Source organism: Penaeus monodon, chromosome 26 (assembly GCF_015228065.2).
Source record: "Penaeus monodon isolate SGIC_2016 chromosome 26, NSTDA_Pmon_1, whole genome shotgun sequence".
Lineage (NCBI taxonomy): Eukaryota > Metazoa > Arthropoda > Malacostraca > Decapoda > Penaeidae > Penaeus > Penaeus monodon.
In genome coordinates this window covers 10,510,156-10,522,655 of record NC_051411.1, presented here as the reverse complement: position 1 = coordinate 10,522,655, position 12,500 = coordinate 10,510,156, and the positions used below count along the sequence as shown (strand labels likewise).

Below are 12,500 nucleotides of genomic sequence, written 5' to 3'. Positions count from 1 at the left end.
ACCTCTAACTTCCGAACAGCTTTGGTTTTCTGGTTCTGTTGTGTTGCTTTCCGCACCAAGTCTGATAGGGAATCGAGGAAATGGAAGGCTGCTGTCAGCTGTGAGTCAGTCAGCACCCAAAGCAAGTCATCCATTAGAATCACTAGGCGGCAACCAATCACTGTGCAATCTGTTGACAGGATGAATAACAAAACATAAATTAAGTACACAATGCCACCCAATTTTGTTCTCTTCTATTACATTCTTGGTTTATACATCCTGAAGTGTATTTCTCAAAGGAGAGACCAACACTACAGAAATGGGTCTCAGCTCACCAGCAAGTCTCTTCTTTATTGTGATACGACAGCGTGCCTGGTTTGTGATGAGTCGCAGAGGAGTCAGTCCTTGGTCTCTGGTAGAGCGTGCTTCCACTCTCAAGGTCTGCCATGAAAGCTGTGGATGACAAAATTGTAAAAATAAAATTAGGGAAAAAATTGGTTTCATCAAAGTATATCATCATTACAGATTAATTCACAAAAATACATAATAATTATGTTTTAGATATAAAAGAGAGAGAAACCGGTATCTATATCGGCTATCCACCATTTTTTTCTTACAAACACATTGAACTAATACCTCTTTGAAGATGAGAAGTTCCCCCTTGTCTGGCTCTTTTAGCCTGGTCATGCGCAGATCAGCTTTCTGCCAGTTTGGATTTTTGGAGTCCAACATGATGCGTGAGAGCTGATATTTGCAATGGGAAAAGATATCAATATTTAGTCCCTGCTTCTATTATTTCTGACTGAAAGGAATGGTTAGAAAAAAAAATAATATTCAAGTACCAATTCATCTTACACTGAAAATATTACACTAAAGAAGAAAGTCTTCACAAAATCTAATTAATGAATATACTGAATATAATAGATATATAACAGAGATAACACTCTATTAATATAAAAATGATAAAGTACAGGTAAAAACTGAATGAGAGGATAAGAGATATATATCAATTTTATATATATATATTTTTAAAAAATACTAAAGAGATTTAATGATCAATTTCTCTTTGTGAAAAAAAATTGTTACCAGGACTTTTTCATACATAGTTTATAATGATAATTCAGTAATTCAGTAACTGCCATATCAAATGCCTAAAAACTGAACTTACTTCTTCCATACCATGTAAAAGTCCAAATAACTTCTAAATTAATAATATATGGAATTAGCACAAAGAAATAAAAGAAAAGGAGAGATAAATGCACTTACCACAAAGAGTACAAAACAAAAGAAAAGGAAGAAATACTTCAAAGAAGACACAAAAATGCCTGCAAAGCAGAGTCTAGACTGCAATTATTGAATACCTGGAAAGAAGCTTGAAAAGCTGGACTGCAGAATGTAATGAGTACAGAGTTCACAGTGACAGTCATGCCATCAATGACTTTATCGGCAAAACCATAACGTCCACCCGAGCTGTAGGAGGGGAGGACGGATGAGCTGGTCTGAGAGCGCAGGTCTGTACATGTTTCCATCTCTACCTGTACCTCATCCAGGCTCTGCAGCAAAAATATAAATAAATGAATAAATAAATAAACAAATAATAATGAATATATAATATCCATGACAAAAACTAGAATGCAACAAGAACAAAACTTAATGAAATGCATGCAGTGAGTCTGAGGAAAAATGCTTATATCTTTCTTCTCAAATATAAAAAATGAATGCAACTTTGAAAGAAGAAGTCTCTCTTACCACTAAAATGGGCACACTCTTGAGCTTGGTCCATTGTATCTTGAGGTTAACGCGGTTCACTAATGCCCGTTTTATCCGCAACCAAGCCGGAAGTTCAAGGAGGTCTGTGAGAACTATTTCATTGAGCTCTAAGTTGGTGAGCTCACCCTCTCCCTTCAGTGTGCTCACATTCACACTATCTGATGACAAGTTCTTTGCAAATCTGTAATAAAAAAGTTACACTCAAAGATCCAAATCACTTTCTCTAAATTTATGCAATTTTTTCTAAATATTGTGTATAAATGCATCGGGAAATGACAAGCTGAATAAGATAAACATATTTATATCCTCTATAAATGGGCTATTTGTCATGAGACAAATCTATGTCCCTTGATCCATCTTGACTTCAGCCTTGCAACTCTCATTTGTAATAATGTGAATTTTCCACCATAAACATAAGTTTATGGTCATTTCAGTAAGAATAAAAGTAATCAGACATTTTCCTTTTCACAATGGTAAAAAAAATATACTCTTAATACTGCTATGCATAAAACTTTTCTTAATAGAGCATTTCCTAACAGACTGATCCATTCATCTGTGTTGTTATTGAAAATGATGGTATTTTAAAACAACTTTATGAAAAACAACTAAGACTACTCATATGGGTTAAATTATATTTGTGATCAGAATTTTCTTTCTTATCCTTTCAATTATTTTTGCTAAAAGAGATGACTAACAGAAGGCTCTGATTCCATACATTATACTGATCATAAACGACATGAAGTCAAGTCTGTCTGTAAAATCTGAACTCTGCTTTGAAAATTACCAGAACAAAATAAATATGATGCACTCCCTATAACATAGAAAATAGAAATGTGACATTCTTGATGATTTAAAAAAATGATGTTTCAGTAACCTTGAAATGTCCTTGAGATGATTTTGAAAAGATGGCTCAGAGAGATAGGCTACAAAAATGCTGACAAATTATTTGAAATTATTATCTTTCATTTGTTTATAAATAATAAAAAAAAAAACAGGATCACTGTTAGTCACTTTGCAATTCACACACTAACTTAACTCATGAATTTTGAACATATATACAGTAAACTAACTGTATACATCTGTGGTAAATCTGCATTCTCTCAATTTGCAATAATAATAAATACCAATTATCCCTCACAGAATACCATCTTGGAATTATCATCCAATTTCATTTGCAATACCACTACTATCTCTCTCCTTGTCAGTTCTGAGCAAATAATGTTATTCAAAGGATACTCACGACCGAATGCATATTAATCCGAGGTAAACAAAAATGACATAAGGAAAACACCCACTTTTGCATCTTGACATTCGAGCTGCCGTGCCTCCTTATTGCAGTTATTCTTTAAAACCCTCATGAAGAACTCAAAGCAAGCATTAACGAATGTTAATATCTAATTCCATCAAGTATAACTCGAAATATAACCTCGAAATCAGAATCGAATTGCCACATAGGCTCCCGATCTCCCCCGATTGAAACCTTCGCCTCATACGTCACTTCCCTTCGCTACACACTTTTCCCTCGCCCTTCTTACTTCGACAAGTGTTTCAGGATCTGGTTTTTGATGAGGCCAGCCATCTCGGGGTCGGTTTCAGAGGAAGAGGAGAGATTATTCCATCAATTATTTCATCCCCGATCAATCAATCAACTTCATGTTTACTCTGGGTTGGGGAAGGAGGTCGCTTGCACACCGAACTCGAGACCAAAGGAAGCCTAGGGATAACGTTCGATATTTGTTTCCTTATATATCTTGCAGTTTTTTTTATGACTATTGTTACTATTACTATCATTATCATCACCTTATTTTTAATTGTTAATTATTTTGCCACACTCGCCTCTGTCTAAGTGCTGTTTGTTGTATCTGAATTGGCTTGTTATGCTTGTTATTTGTTATGTATTTTTTGTGCTTAGTTGTCATATAATTAAGCATTACTTTCCTCGATGCGTTCCGACAGTGACCTATCAACGTATCTTTAGATATGACGAAGTCCTAAAGTTGGTATATGTACTGTAATTAAATAAGTCCCTAACTATAAAAAAACACTTTTTTTTATCGCTATGATCTTTTTATTGCATCATGGTTAATACAATCTGGTCTATATATCATACCAGGGTATTTCTAGTGAAAATTATTTTTTGAAGATGCTGCGAAGTCAAGATGAATATGAACTATTCAATAATAACCAAAGGAAATAAAGAAAACCAAATCTGTCGCGTAATACGATGCACTTCAAAGAGCGAGGTTAAATCACAGAAAATAATAGTTCCTTTTATGTTTTACGTGGATATATCAAATAAATTATTTCTTATCCTTTTATGTTTTGTTTTATTATTACCCATACCTCTAATTTTGCTTTCATAATTTTTCGCTAAGCATTTATCTGGCTTCCCTTGATATTCCATTTGAAGAGAGAATGAATCAAGCCTTCAAACCTATAAACACGAATGAAAATGTAAACAAATCTCAAAGTCTGAAGGATGAGTCAGAAAAACAAAACAGCATCGCATTTTTATCAAATATAGATTGAAATAAATGCCTTAATGAAAGCAAATTCTTTATAGGTAAAAGTCGATTCTATATAGTCAAGGTTTAGATACTTATCGCCCGCGCAAGATATAATTTTCGCTCTTGTTTTGGTTGAGCAAGTCTTAAGAAATTAATGGAAGTTGCAGGAAACTGAAGGATGCAAGTGGCAAAACTAGCGGTATACCATCTGCAGTAAAGGTAGTTATCGGATCTGTATGTAAATTGAATGTAAGTGACAAGATATTATGTGTTTTGAGGTGTTTTGATGTCTTGGACGCACAATGATCGCGTTACATCACTTGTATGAAAAGAAAAAAAATGTGAAATTAATTCTCAGCGATTTGTATAACATTCTATTGAAAGAGATGACTTAATTAATGTTATATTCTTTGTTACAGATTGCAGGTCGTTCGTGTCACATATACACAGAAAAAAGAAATATGAATATCTAAAAATGGTGAGGATATCCTTTCGTTAAATAGTATTATTTTTATGGTCTTTGTAATTGTCCAGAGAAAGACTTTACAAACTAATAGAAAAGAGGAGGTTAAGGCCATAAAAATAGATAGAACAACATGGTATAAGAAAATTGTCTGTTAAAGATAAGATCACAGTTACTTATCAAATCTATGCTTGTGGAGTTAAATATAGCAATAACTTGGCCTCTTGTCTTTTGCTCTCTGACTAAAGCAAACAAAACAATGGCAACAGAGAGCTTGTTGATCGCTTTGACAGTTTATTACTAAATAAGGGAAAAATCAAGCTGTATCGTGCAGAATATATGTGATGGATGTTACCTTTGCTGAGGCTACTTTATGCAGTACGTTTTTTGGAGAGTTACAAAGCCTTAATAACTTTAAAAAATTTAATTTGTGCTCTTAATCTGTTTGTTGCTTTAATTCTAAGTAGATATAGAGACATATATGATATGCCTGTCATATTATCATGGAAGAGAAATGAACTTTGTATTAATGTACAGAGGTTGTTTTTATTGTTAAAAGTCTTTACATTGAACATTTCCAAGTGTAAGGACAACTATTAATGAGTAAAATATTTGTAGCGCCGCAGCCTAGCTCCGAGCCAGCTGCTGAAGCGCAGTTTGGAGATCAATCGAGACTCAGATGACAGAATTGGAAGTCCCCTGACATCAAAGAAGAAAAAGACAGTTGAGAATGAGCATTCGGGCATTCCTCTGTCACCCTACCGTGCCCCTCTTAACCCCATTGTTAATTCCACGCAGCAGGTTCCCTCAACACCTTCATCTCATGTAAGGTTTCCGTGATTGTTATATTGTTTGTGTGTTTGGTTTATTGTTTTTCTTCTTTTCCTTCTTCTCTTTTACTTCTTCTCCTTGGCAGATGCTAAAATGTGGAGTTCTAGATATTGCATATGATATTTTGAAGAGTGTTTGCTTTACTATTTGATTTTTGTTTTAATTAATAAGAAGTACAATGGTGAATCAGGTATGTGATGTTATAAATTCCTTTACAGGAGGCCCTAATCAAGAAGATTCTTGCCAAGCCCTTTAAAATACCCATCCCCAACTATATCAGACAAGGGTCACGCAGTCTTGGCATTCGTCGAAATGGAGTCAGAAGACCTTTGCACGATCCAGAGGAGCCAAATGCACTTGTTTTGTACACACCCCCTATATTATCAGCCCAAGAAAAGCTCACTGCAAATTTGTAAGCTTTTTTCTCTTTGTTGTATTGCGTGTTGGTCTGGAATGTTTTTTCTTGTAACATGATATTTGGGGTTTAGGTGGAAGATTTGATTTTTCAGGCTAACTGTGTAAGTCATTTTTTAAGAACTATTAATTATATTTACTTTTAGACAAAGGAATTAACAAAAATAATATATATTAAATAATCTCTTCTTTAATAGACCTCTTAGAGACTGTGATATAAGTAAGAATTGCAGTTCAGAAGGGAATCTATATCTGTATTATATCACTCTAGAGAAAAGTTGGAAGTTGCTGTTGTCGTTGATCCTCTGCTGTCAAAAATTCTTCGTCCTCATCAGAGAGAGGTAAGGATTATTGTGTTATTATGTAACTCTGAACACATTTTAACCATAGCCACCATTATTTATGAAGGAAACATTATTTTGGTTAGTTTATATGTCTGTCTGATATTGCACATCATATTATATTTGTCCTACACTGAATATTCTAAATCTGTTCCTTATTCCGGACAGGGTGTCAAATTTATGTATGACTGTGTGACGGGCAAGCAGATAGAAGACAACTTTGGCTGTATCATGGCTGATGAAATGGGTCTAGGTAAGACACTCCAGTGCATCACCTTGCTGTGGACACTGCTTCGACAGGGACCAGACTGCAAGCCCTTGATTGAGAAGGCGATTGTGGTGGCTCCCTCCAGTTTAGTTAAGGTAAGTTTTCTATGGTGCTAGTCTGTTTTAATTTTTTGTTTGTGAGGTATTGGTATAGATGACATACATAGAATGTGCAGTGTTTGAAAAGCTTAAAAGGTGGGAATAATTATTTGTAGTTTGTTAAAGTATTGAAAACAATGAAGTGTGTACTGTGTGATGTGAAGTGTGCAGGTATCCTTTTAAATTGAGCTTTTTTTATGTAAAAGGGCATTCCTTTTTATTTTTTAGTGTGATGATATTAATTATATCTGTGGGGTGGAAGATGAATTTAAATGTGCATAACAAACTGGATAGGAACACCACAGAAGAGTATATGATTTTAGATATAAAAGTAATGTTAAAATGAATTGTTGCCATACAAAACAGTCAAGTAGATTCCAGACTTTCTTGATATATTCAGCCCATTGATTCAAGCTTTAATATACACTAAAAGTAATTTTATACTCTGTGATTTAATTTTGTAAAGATGGCTTGTTTAGAATTTCATACACTAAAACCTTGATGTTCCAGAATTGGCAGAATGAGATTAATAAGTGGCTGAAAGGCCAGCTAAATTCCTTGGCCATAGATTCCGGTGGGAAAGCAGAGATAGACAGGAACCTTGAAGGATTCATGATGACCCATGGGCGAAGGCCTGTCAATCCTGTGCTAATCATTTCCTACGAGACTTTCCGCCTGCACGCCCATGTGTTGCACCAAGGGGAAGTAGGCTTGGTACTTTGTGATGAGGTGAGGCCACTTAGTTTTTTCTTACAGGTTGTTGATGCTTTGTATGTGTTATTTATGACCCCCAATTTTGTGTCTTGATTAATTTGACTCTTTATCATTGTTTGTTTTCTTTTTCTTTTTTATCTGTGCATATCTTTAATCTTGCTCTCCTTAAAATATCATGATCTGAAACATATTTCATGAATATACAGGGCCACAGACTCAAGAACTGTGAAAACTTGACCTACCAAGCACTAATGGGGCTGAAAGCGAGACGTCGAGTGCTACTATCTGGAACACCCATCCAGAATGACCTCCTCGAGTACTTCTCCCTCGTGCACTTTGTCAATGCTGGCATCCTGGGAACTGCTCAGGAATTCAGGAAGAAGTATGAAAGGCCAATTCTTAGGAGCAGGGATGCTGAAGCTTCTGACAAGGAACATCAGATTGGGAAAGAAAAGCTGGAAGAGCTGATAGCAGTTGTCAGCAGGTAGGTAGAAATGGTGACACATGGTGATATTTTATCGCCAGTCTAAAGGGATATGTGTGATATTTAGAATTGAAGAGAGTAAATACCAAACACTCTACTCTGTATATGTGTGTGCATGTGTGCGTGGGTGTATGTGTTCATGTGTGTGTGTAATGATTTGGTTTTATTCTTTATTTATTTATTAAATATATTTGTTTTTTTGTTAGATGCATCATCAGGCGCACCAATGATATCCTTTCCAAGTACTTACCTAAGAAAATTGAACATGTGGTCTGTTGTCCCTTGACCACAATGCAAGAAGAAATGTATGTGAAGTTTCTTAACTCTTCAGCTGTCAGAAAACAAATCACAGGTACAGCATTTTATTGTTTGCTTTTTCTTGACAACATTGAATTACATTGAAGTACATAAACTGTTGGAGAGATTTCTCAGATACATTCAATATTGACATTTTATCATCAAAATTGTCTACATTTTGTAGTCAAATTTTGTTTCAAATATTATTGTATGCAGTTTCTCTTTTAGAAGCTCTGATTCTGTTGTTAAAGAAAGTCCTAATAAAAGTAGCAGATTTTTGGCAGGACATTTTAGTCCCTCATAGATATTAGCTATTCCAAAGAAAATTGTATATATCACAGATGGAGACAGGAGGCTGGACAACAGTGCCTTGGCTGCCATCACAAGCATGAAGAAACTGTGCAACCACCCGGACCTTATCTGGGAGAAGGTGATGGCCAAGGAACAAGGCTATGCTGGCCTTGCTGAGTTCTATCCTGCCAACCATGATCCAAGGTATTTTTGGTTGATACTGTTGGATTAGCATTCTGGCAGAATTTATGCTAAGTGGCATTCCATTTATATGTTTGTGTTAATTTACCTGTTAAGGTTATAGTCATATTTTGGAGTGTAAAATTTGTTCCTTAAATGTAATCGGTTGTATTAATTATATCTAATATCTAGTCAAGTAAAATGAAGGAACTATGTATTTAATTTTTTTTTAATAGATGTCCATGTAAAAAAGAATCATATTTGGAAGTTGTATAAAATATTTTCTCTACAAAATAACCATCATATGAAAAGTACTTAAACATTTTTATTTTCATTAATGATATCTATATTTTGCATGTGCAGGAGGCTCCGTCCAGAGTTATCAGGGAAAGTTGCTGTCTTGGACACGCTCTTGGCCCTTATCCGCAGCAAGAGTGATGACAAAGTGGTCCTCATATCCAACTACACTCAGACCCTTGACCTGTTCCAGCAGCTGGCAGCCCTACGGAATTATCCATATGTGCGACTGGATGGCTCCATGTCTATAAAGAAAAGAGCAAAGGTGGGTTGAGGACTTGGTTGAGTTTGGTTTCTGTTTGTAATAAGGTGAGAGACACTTTCTGTGTATACACTCAGTTTATTGCTTATTTATTATTTTAGAGTATATTATGTGTCAAGTCCTTTTCAGATATTTATATATCTTTATGACATGTACAACTCTGGTAAATGAGTTCACTAAGCATTTTAAATGAATTTACATTGCTTTTCAAATACACTATGTTCTGTAGTAGAACTGAATCAGTGGCTTTGAAATCATATTACTTTCCAATGTACTTAGTATCAATTGGAATAAGAGATGGGAATCACCACAAAATACAATGCTTTCAGATTGTGGAGAAGTTCAATGATCCAATGGGAGGAGACTTCATCTTCATGTTAAGTAGCAAGGCAGGTGGCTGTGGCCTCAATCTCATTGGAGCTAATCGTCTTGTCATGTTTGATCCTGACTGGAACCCTGCCAACGATGACCAGGCAATGGCCCGTGTGTGGCGTGACGGACAGAAGAAACAGTGTTTCATATACCGGCTTCTTGCTGTAAGTGTTGCAGATATCATCTCTTGCCTCACAGTATTCGGTTTTTTTAATGGCCCCTCTTCAGTGCTCCTAAATTTTACTTGTTTCTCTGTTAGAACATATTACCTCCCTGTCTCCTACTACATGTTGAAAATGCTTTTCCATTCTTTGTAATGATTTGACTTTTCTAGTTGCCCAGTTTGCACATCTACAGTGACCTTCCCAAGGTCAGGTAATGAAAAAATCTTTCTGAATTCCAAATAACATATCAATCTTAATTTTCTCATTCAAGACTGGCAGTATCGAGGAGAAGATATTCCAACGACAGGCACACAAGAAGGCCCTGAGCAGCTGCGTTGTGGACTGTGAGGAGGATGTCCAGCGACACTTCTCTGTGTCTGAGCTGCGAGAACTTTTCACCCTCACTAAAAATACTACTTCAGATACTCATGATAAGTAAGTCTTGATAATGGGAGAGTGAGTGAATCTCCTTCCTTGCTGTTTCATGTACACTAGATATTAGGAAGGATTTGAAAGAATTCACATTTGTTGGAATGCTTAAATAGTTTGTAGATAGAATGTGGAATATAAGAATGAGACAAAATTTAAGGAGCTGGAAATTGCAAAATTTGTAGAAATGGATCTATAATCAAAGTATGATTGTAGTTCAGATGTTTTATGTTGCTTTGTATTATATGTTATTCTGCATTTTCTGAGATTTATTCAAATTTTCAGTGATCATTGTAACCCCAATATCTAAATGTACTAAAATATCTGCTATTTTTCCACCACTCTGCAGGTTCAAATGTCGTAGATGTGTCAATGGCATCCAGGTCAAACCTCCACGAGAGGATGCAGACTGCACATGTGACCTCTCTGAGTGGCACCATTGTGCAGATGGAAGGGGACTTCAAGACACCATGCTACGGCAGTGTTGGCCAGCTGGCATCTCCTTTGTCTTCCATCAGCGATCGCATGAGCAGAAAGAAATTCCATAGAAAAATACATCTTCAGTCCTTTGTATTAAGGTGCACAAAAGAATATTAAAAATAGCATAAATAAAGTATCAACTGACTCTTGTAAAGAGTTGTTCCAAAAACTTAAAATGATTTGTATATATCCTATTTATAATGATTTATATATTTTTTCTATTATAATCAATCATTGATGCAATGTGCTGTTTCCATGATAGGTGAAAGGATGTACCTGCTGATAAAACATTTGAGAGTCCTTCCTTTTTTATTATTATTATTATAATATAGGTAGCTTTTTGCTTGATATATTATTGTATAGAAAATAATCTTTTCTAATAAATATATTTAAAATTGATTTTCTTTTACTGAGGGCAAGAATCACCTAAATAAGCTGACAAACATTTCACATTTATAATGCTATGCATAACATTTGACAAGTGAAATGGAGAATCATCATGAAACAGCATCAATCTTTCTCTTTCTCTTCCCCCCTCTCTCTCTCTCTCTCTCTCTCTCTCTCTCTCTCTCTGTCTCTACTCTCTCTACTCTCTCTCTCCTCTCTCTCCCTCTCTCTTCCTTCTCTCTCCTCCTCTCCTCTCTCTCTCTCTCTATCTCTCCTTCTCACTCTTTCCTTCTCTCTCCCTCCCTCTTCTCCCTCTCCTCCTCTCTCTCTCCTCTCTCCTCTCCTCCTCCCTCTCTCTCTCTCTCTCTCTCCTTCTCCTCTCTCTCTCTCTCTCTCTCTCTCCTTCTCCCCTCTCTTCCTTCTCTCTCCTCTCCCTCTCTCCCTCTCCCTTCCTCTCCCTCCTCCTCTCTCTCTCTCTTCTCTCTTCTCTCTCTTCCTCTTTCCCTTCCCTCTCCCTTCCTCTCTCTCTCTCCCTCTCTCTCTCCCTCTTTCTCTCTTTCTTTCATTCTCTCCCTTTCCCTCTCCCTATCTTCCCTCTCCATCTCACCTCCCTTCCTTCCTCTCTATCTTCCTTCCATCTTTCCTTCCTTCGCTCCTTCCTTCTTTCTTTCTTCCTTTGCTTCCCTTACTCCTCTCCTTCCTTCCCCAGCATCCCTCCTCTCTCTCATCTCCTCCCTTCATTGCTCTTATCCTCCCTCCCTTCAATCCTTAACTTCCTCCAACTTCTCCCTCTCTCTCATAACCTCTTCTTCTCTCCCTCCCTCCTTACCTCCCAGACCTCTCTCCCTCCCTCCCTCCTTACCTCCCAAACTTCTTTCCCTCCCTCCCTCCCTCCCTATTCTACTTCAACATCAACTCCTTCCTTCCCTTCATCCCTCCTTTACTCTCTTTCCCTTCCTCCCTCCATCCCTCCTTTACTCTCTTTTCCTTCCTCCCTCCCTCCCTCCGTTTCTTCGTCCCTCCTCAACATCATCTCCCCTCTCTCCTCTCCCCCTTCCTACCCTTCTTCAATCCCCCCCAATCCCTTGCCCGTTGTCGTCGTAGGGGGCTTAGGAGGCGAGGATTGCGACCCAATGCTGGGGATCTCCCCTGCCTTGGGTCTCAACCCTCGACTCAACTAATTTTGCATGGTCTTTTTTCCCTCCTGCTTTTTCGTTCCCGTCCCTCCCCCAACCCCTTCTACTACCCACTTCCTAAGGTGTGAGAGCCGTGCTGAAAGGATGAAAGGCTGACTTTTAGTTGTCAAGGGGACCCTAAGAAGTGGACTGTTTCTCCCCCCAACATACTTCAGGCTTAGCATGGCCAATAATGAAGACGTAATACCCTTATTAGGGGCAATGAGGCTTGCTCCTTCATCAAATAGCCCCACCAATTCAAACTCCCGATTCCCCGACTCCAGGCTCTTCTTTGAC

General features: G+C 37.1%; 2 protein-coding genes across 4 annotated transcripts in view; one reads left to right on the top strand and one right to left on the bottom strand.

Moving 5' to 3' along the window:
- Positions 1 to 3,420, bottom strand: part of LOC119589908 (UHRF1-binding protein 1-like) — a 44,582-nt gene extending 41,162 nt beyond the window's left edge. For both annotated transcript variants that reach the window (XM_037938554.1, XM_037938555.1), the window contains exons 1-6: positions 3,285 to 3,420; positions 1,729 to 1,930; positions 1,341 to 1,532; positions 616 to 723; positions 315 to 432; positions 3 to 169 (exon numbers count right to left, since the gene is read on the bottom strand). In XM_037938554.1, the coding sequence (XP_037794482.1) occupies positions 3 to 169; positions 315 to 432; positions 616 to 723; positions 1,341 to 1,532; positions 1,729 to 1,930; positions 3,285 to 3,328 (831 nt within the window). In that variant the 5' untranslated portion in view covers positions 3,329 to 3,420. The remainder of the gene's footprint in view (positions 1 to 2; positions 170 to 314; positions 433 to 615; positions 724 to 1,340; positions 1,533 to 1,728; positions 1,931 to 3,284) is intronic.
- A 919-nt stretch (positions 3,421 to 4,339) lies between these two features.
- Positions 4,340 to 11,038, top strand: LOC119589907 (DNA repair and recombination protein RAD54-like). 2 transcript variants are annotated; one of them, XM_037938553.1, is made up of 14 exons: positions 4,340 to 4,505; positions 4,676 to 4,734; positions 5,338 to 5,544; positions 5,769 to 5,962; positions 6,236 to 6,305; positions 6,474 to 6,668; positions 7,182 to 7,400; positions 7,592 to 7,869; positions 8,076 to 8,221; positions 8,508 to 8,661; positions 9,001 to 9,199; positions 9,526 to 9,732; positions 10,004 to 10,167; positions 10,511 to 11,038. In XM_037938553.1, the coding sequence occupies exons 2-14, from the start codon at positions 4,732 to 4,734 to the stop codon at positions 10,707 to 10,709; spliced, it is 2,235 nt and encodes a 744-aa protein (XP_037794481.1). In that variant the 5' UTR covers positions 4,340 to 4,505; positions 4,676 to 4,731; the 3' UTR covers positions 10,710 to 11,038. The 2 variants fall into 2 exon arrangements, with proteins under 2 accessions (XP_037794481.1, XP_037794479.1); XM_037938551.1 differs by having other exon boundaries at positions 4,351 to 4,475.
- The last annotated feature ends 1,462 nt before the right edge of the window (positions 11,039 to 12,500 follow it).

Coding starts and splice junctions, on each gene's coding strand:
- LOC119589907 (XM_037938553.1), top strand. Junction 6,669..7,181: donor CTCCCTCCAGTTTAGTTAAG/GTAAGTTTTCTA, acceptor TTGATGTTCCAG/AATTGGCAGAATGAGATTAA. Junction 10,168..10,510: donor ACTTCAGATACTCATGATAA/GTAAGTCTTGAT, acceptor ACCACTCTGCAG/GTTCAAATGTCGTAGATGTG.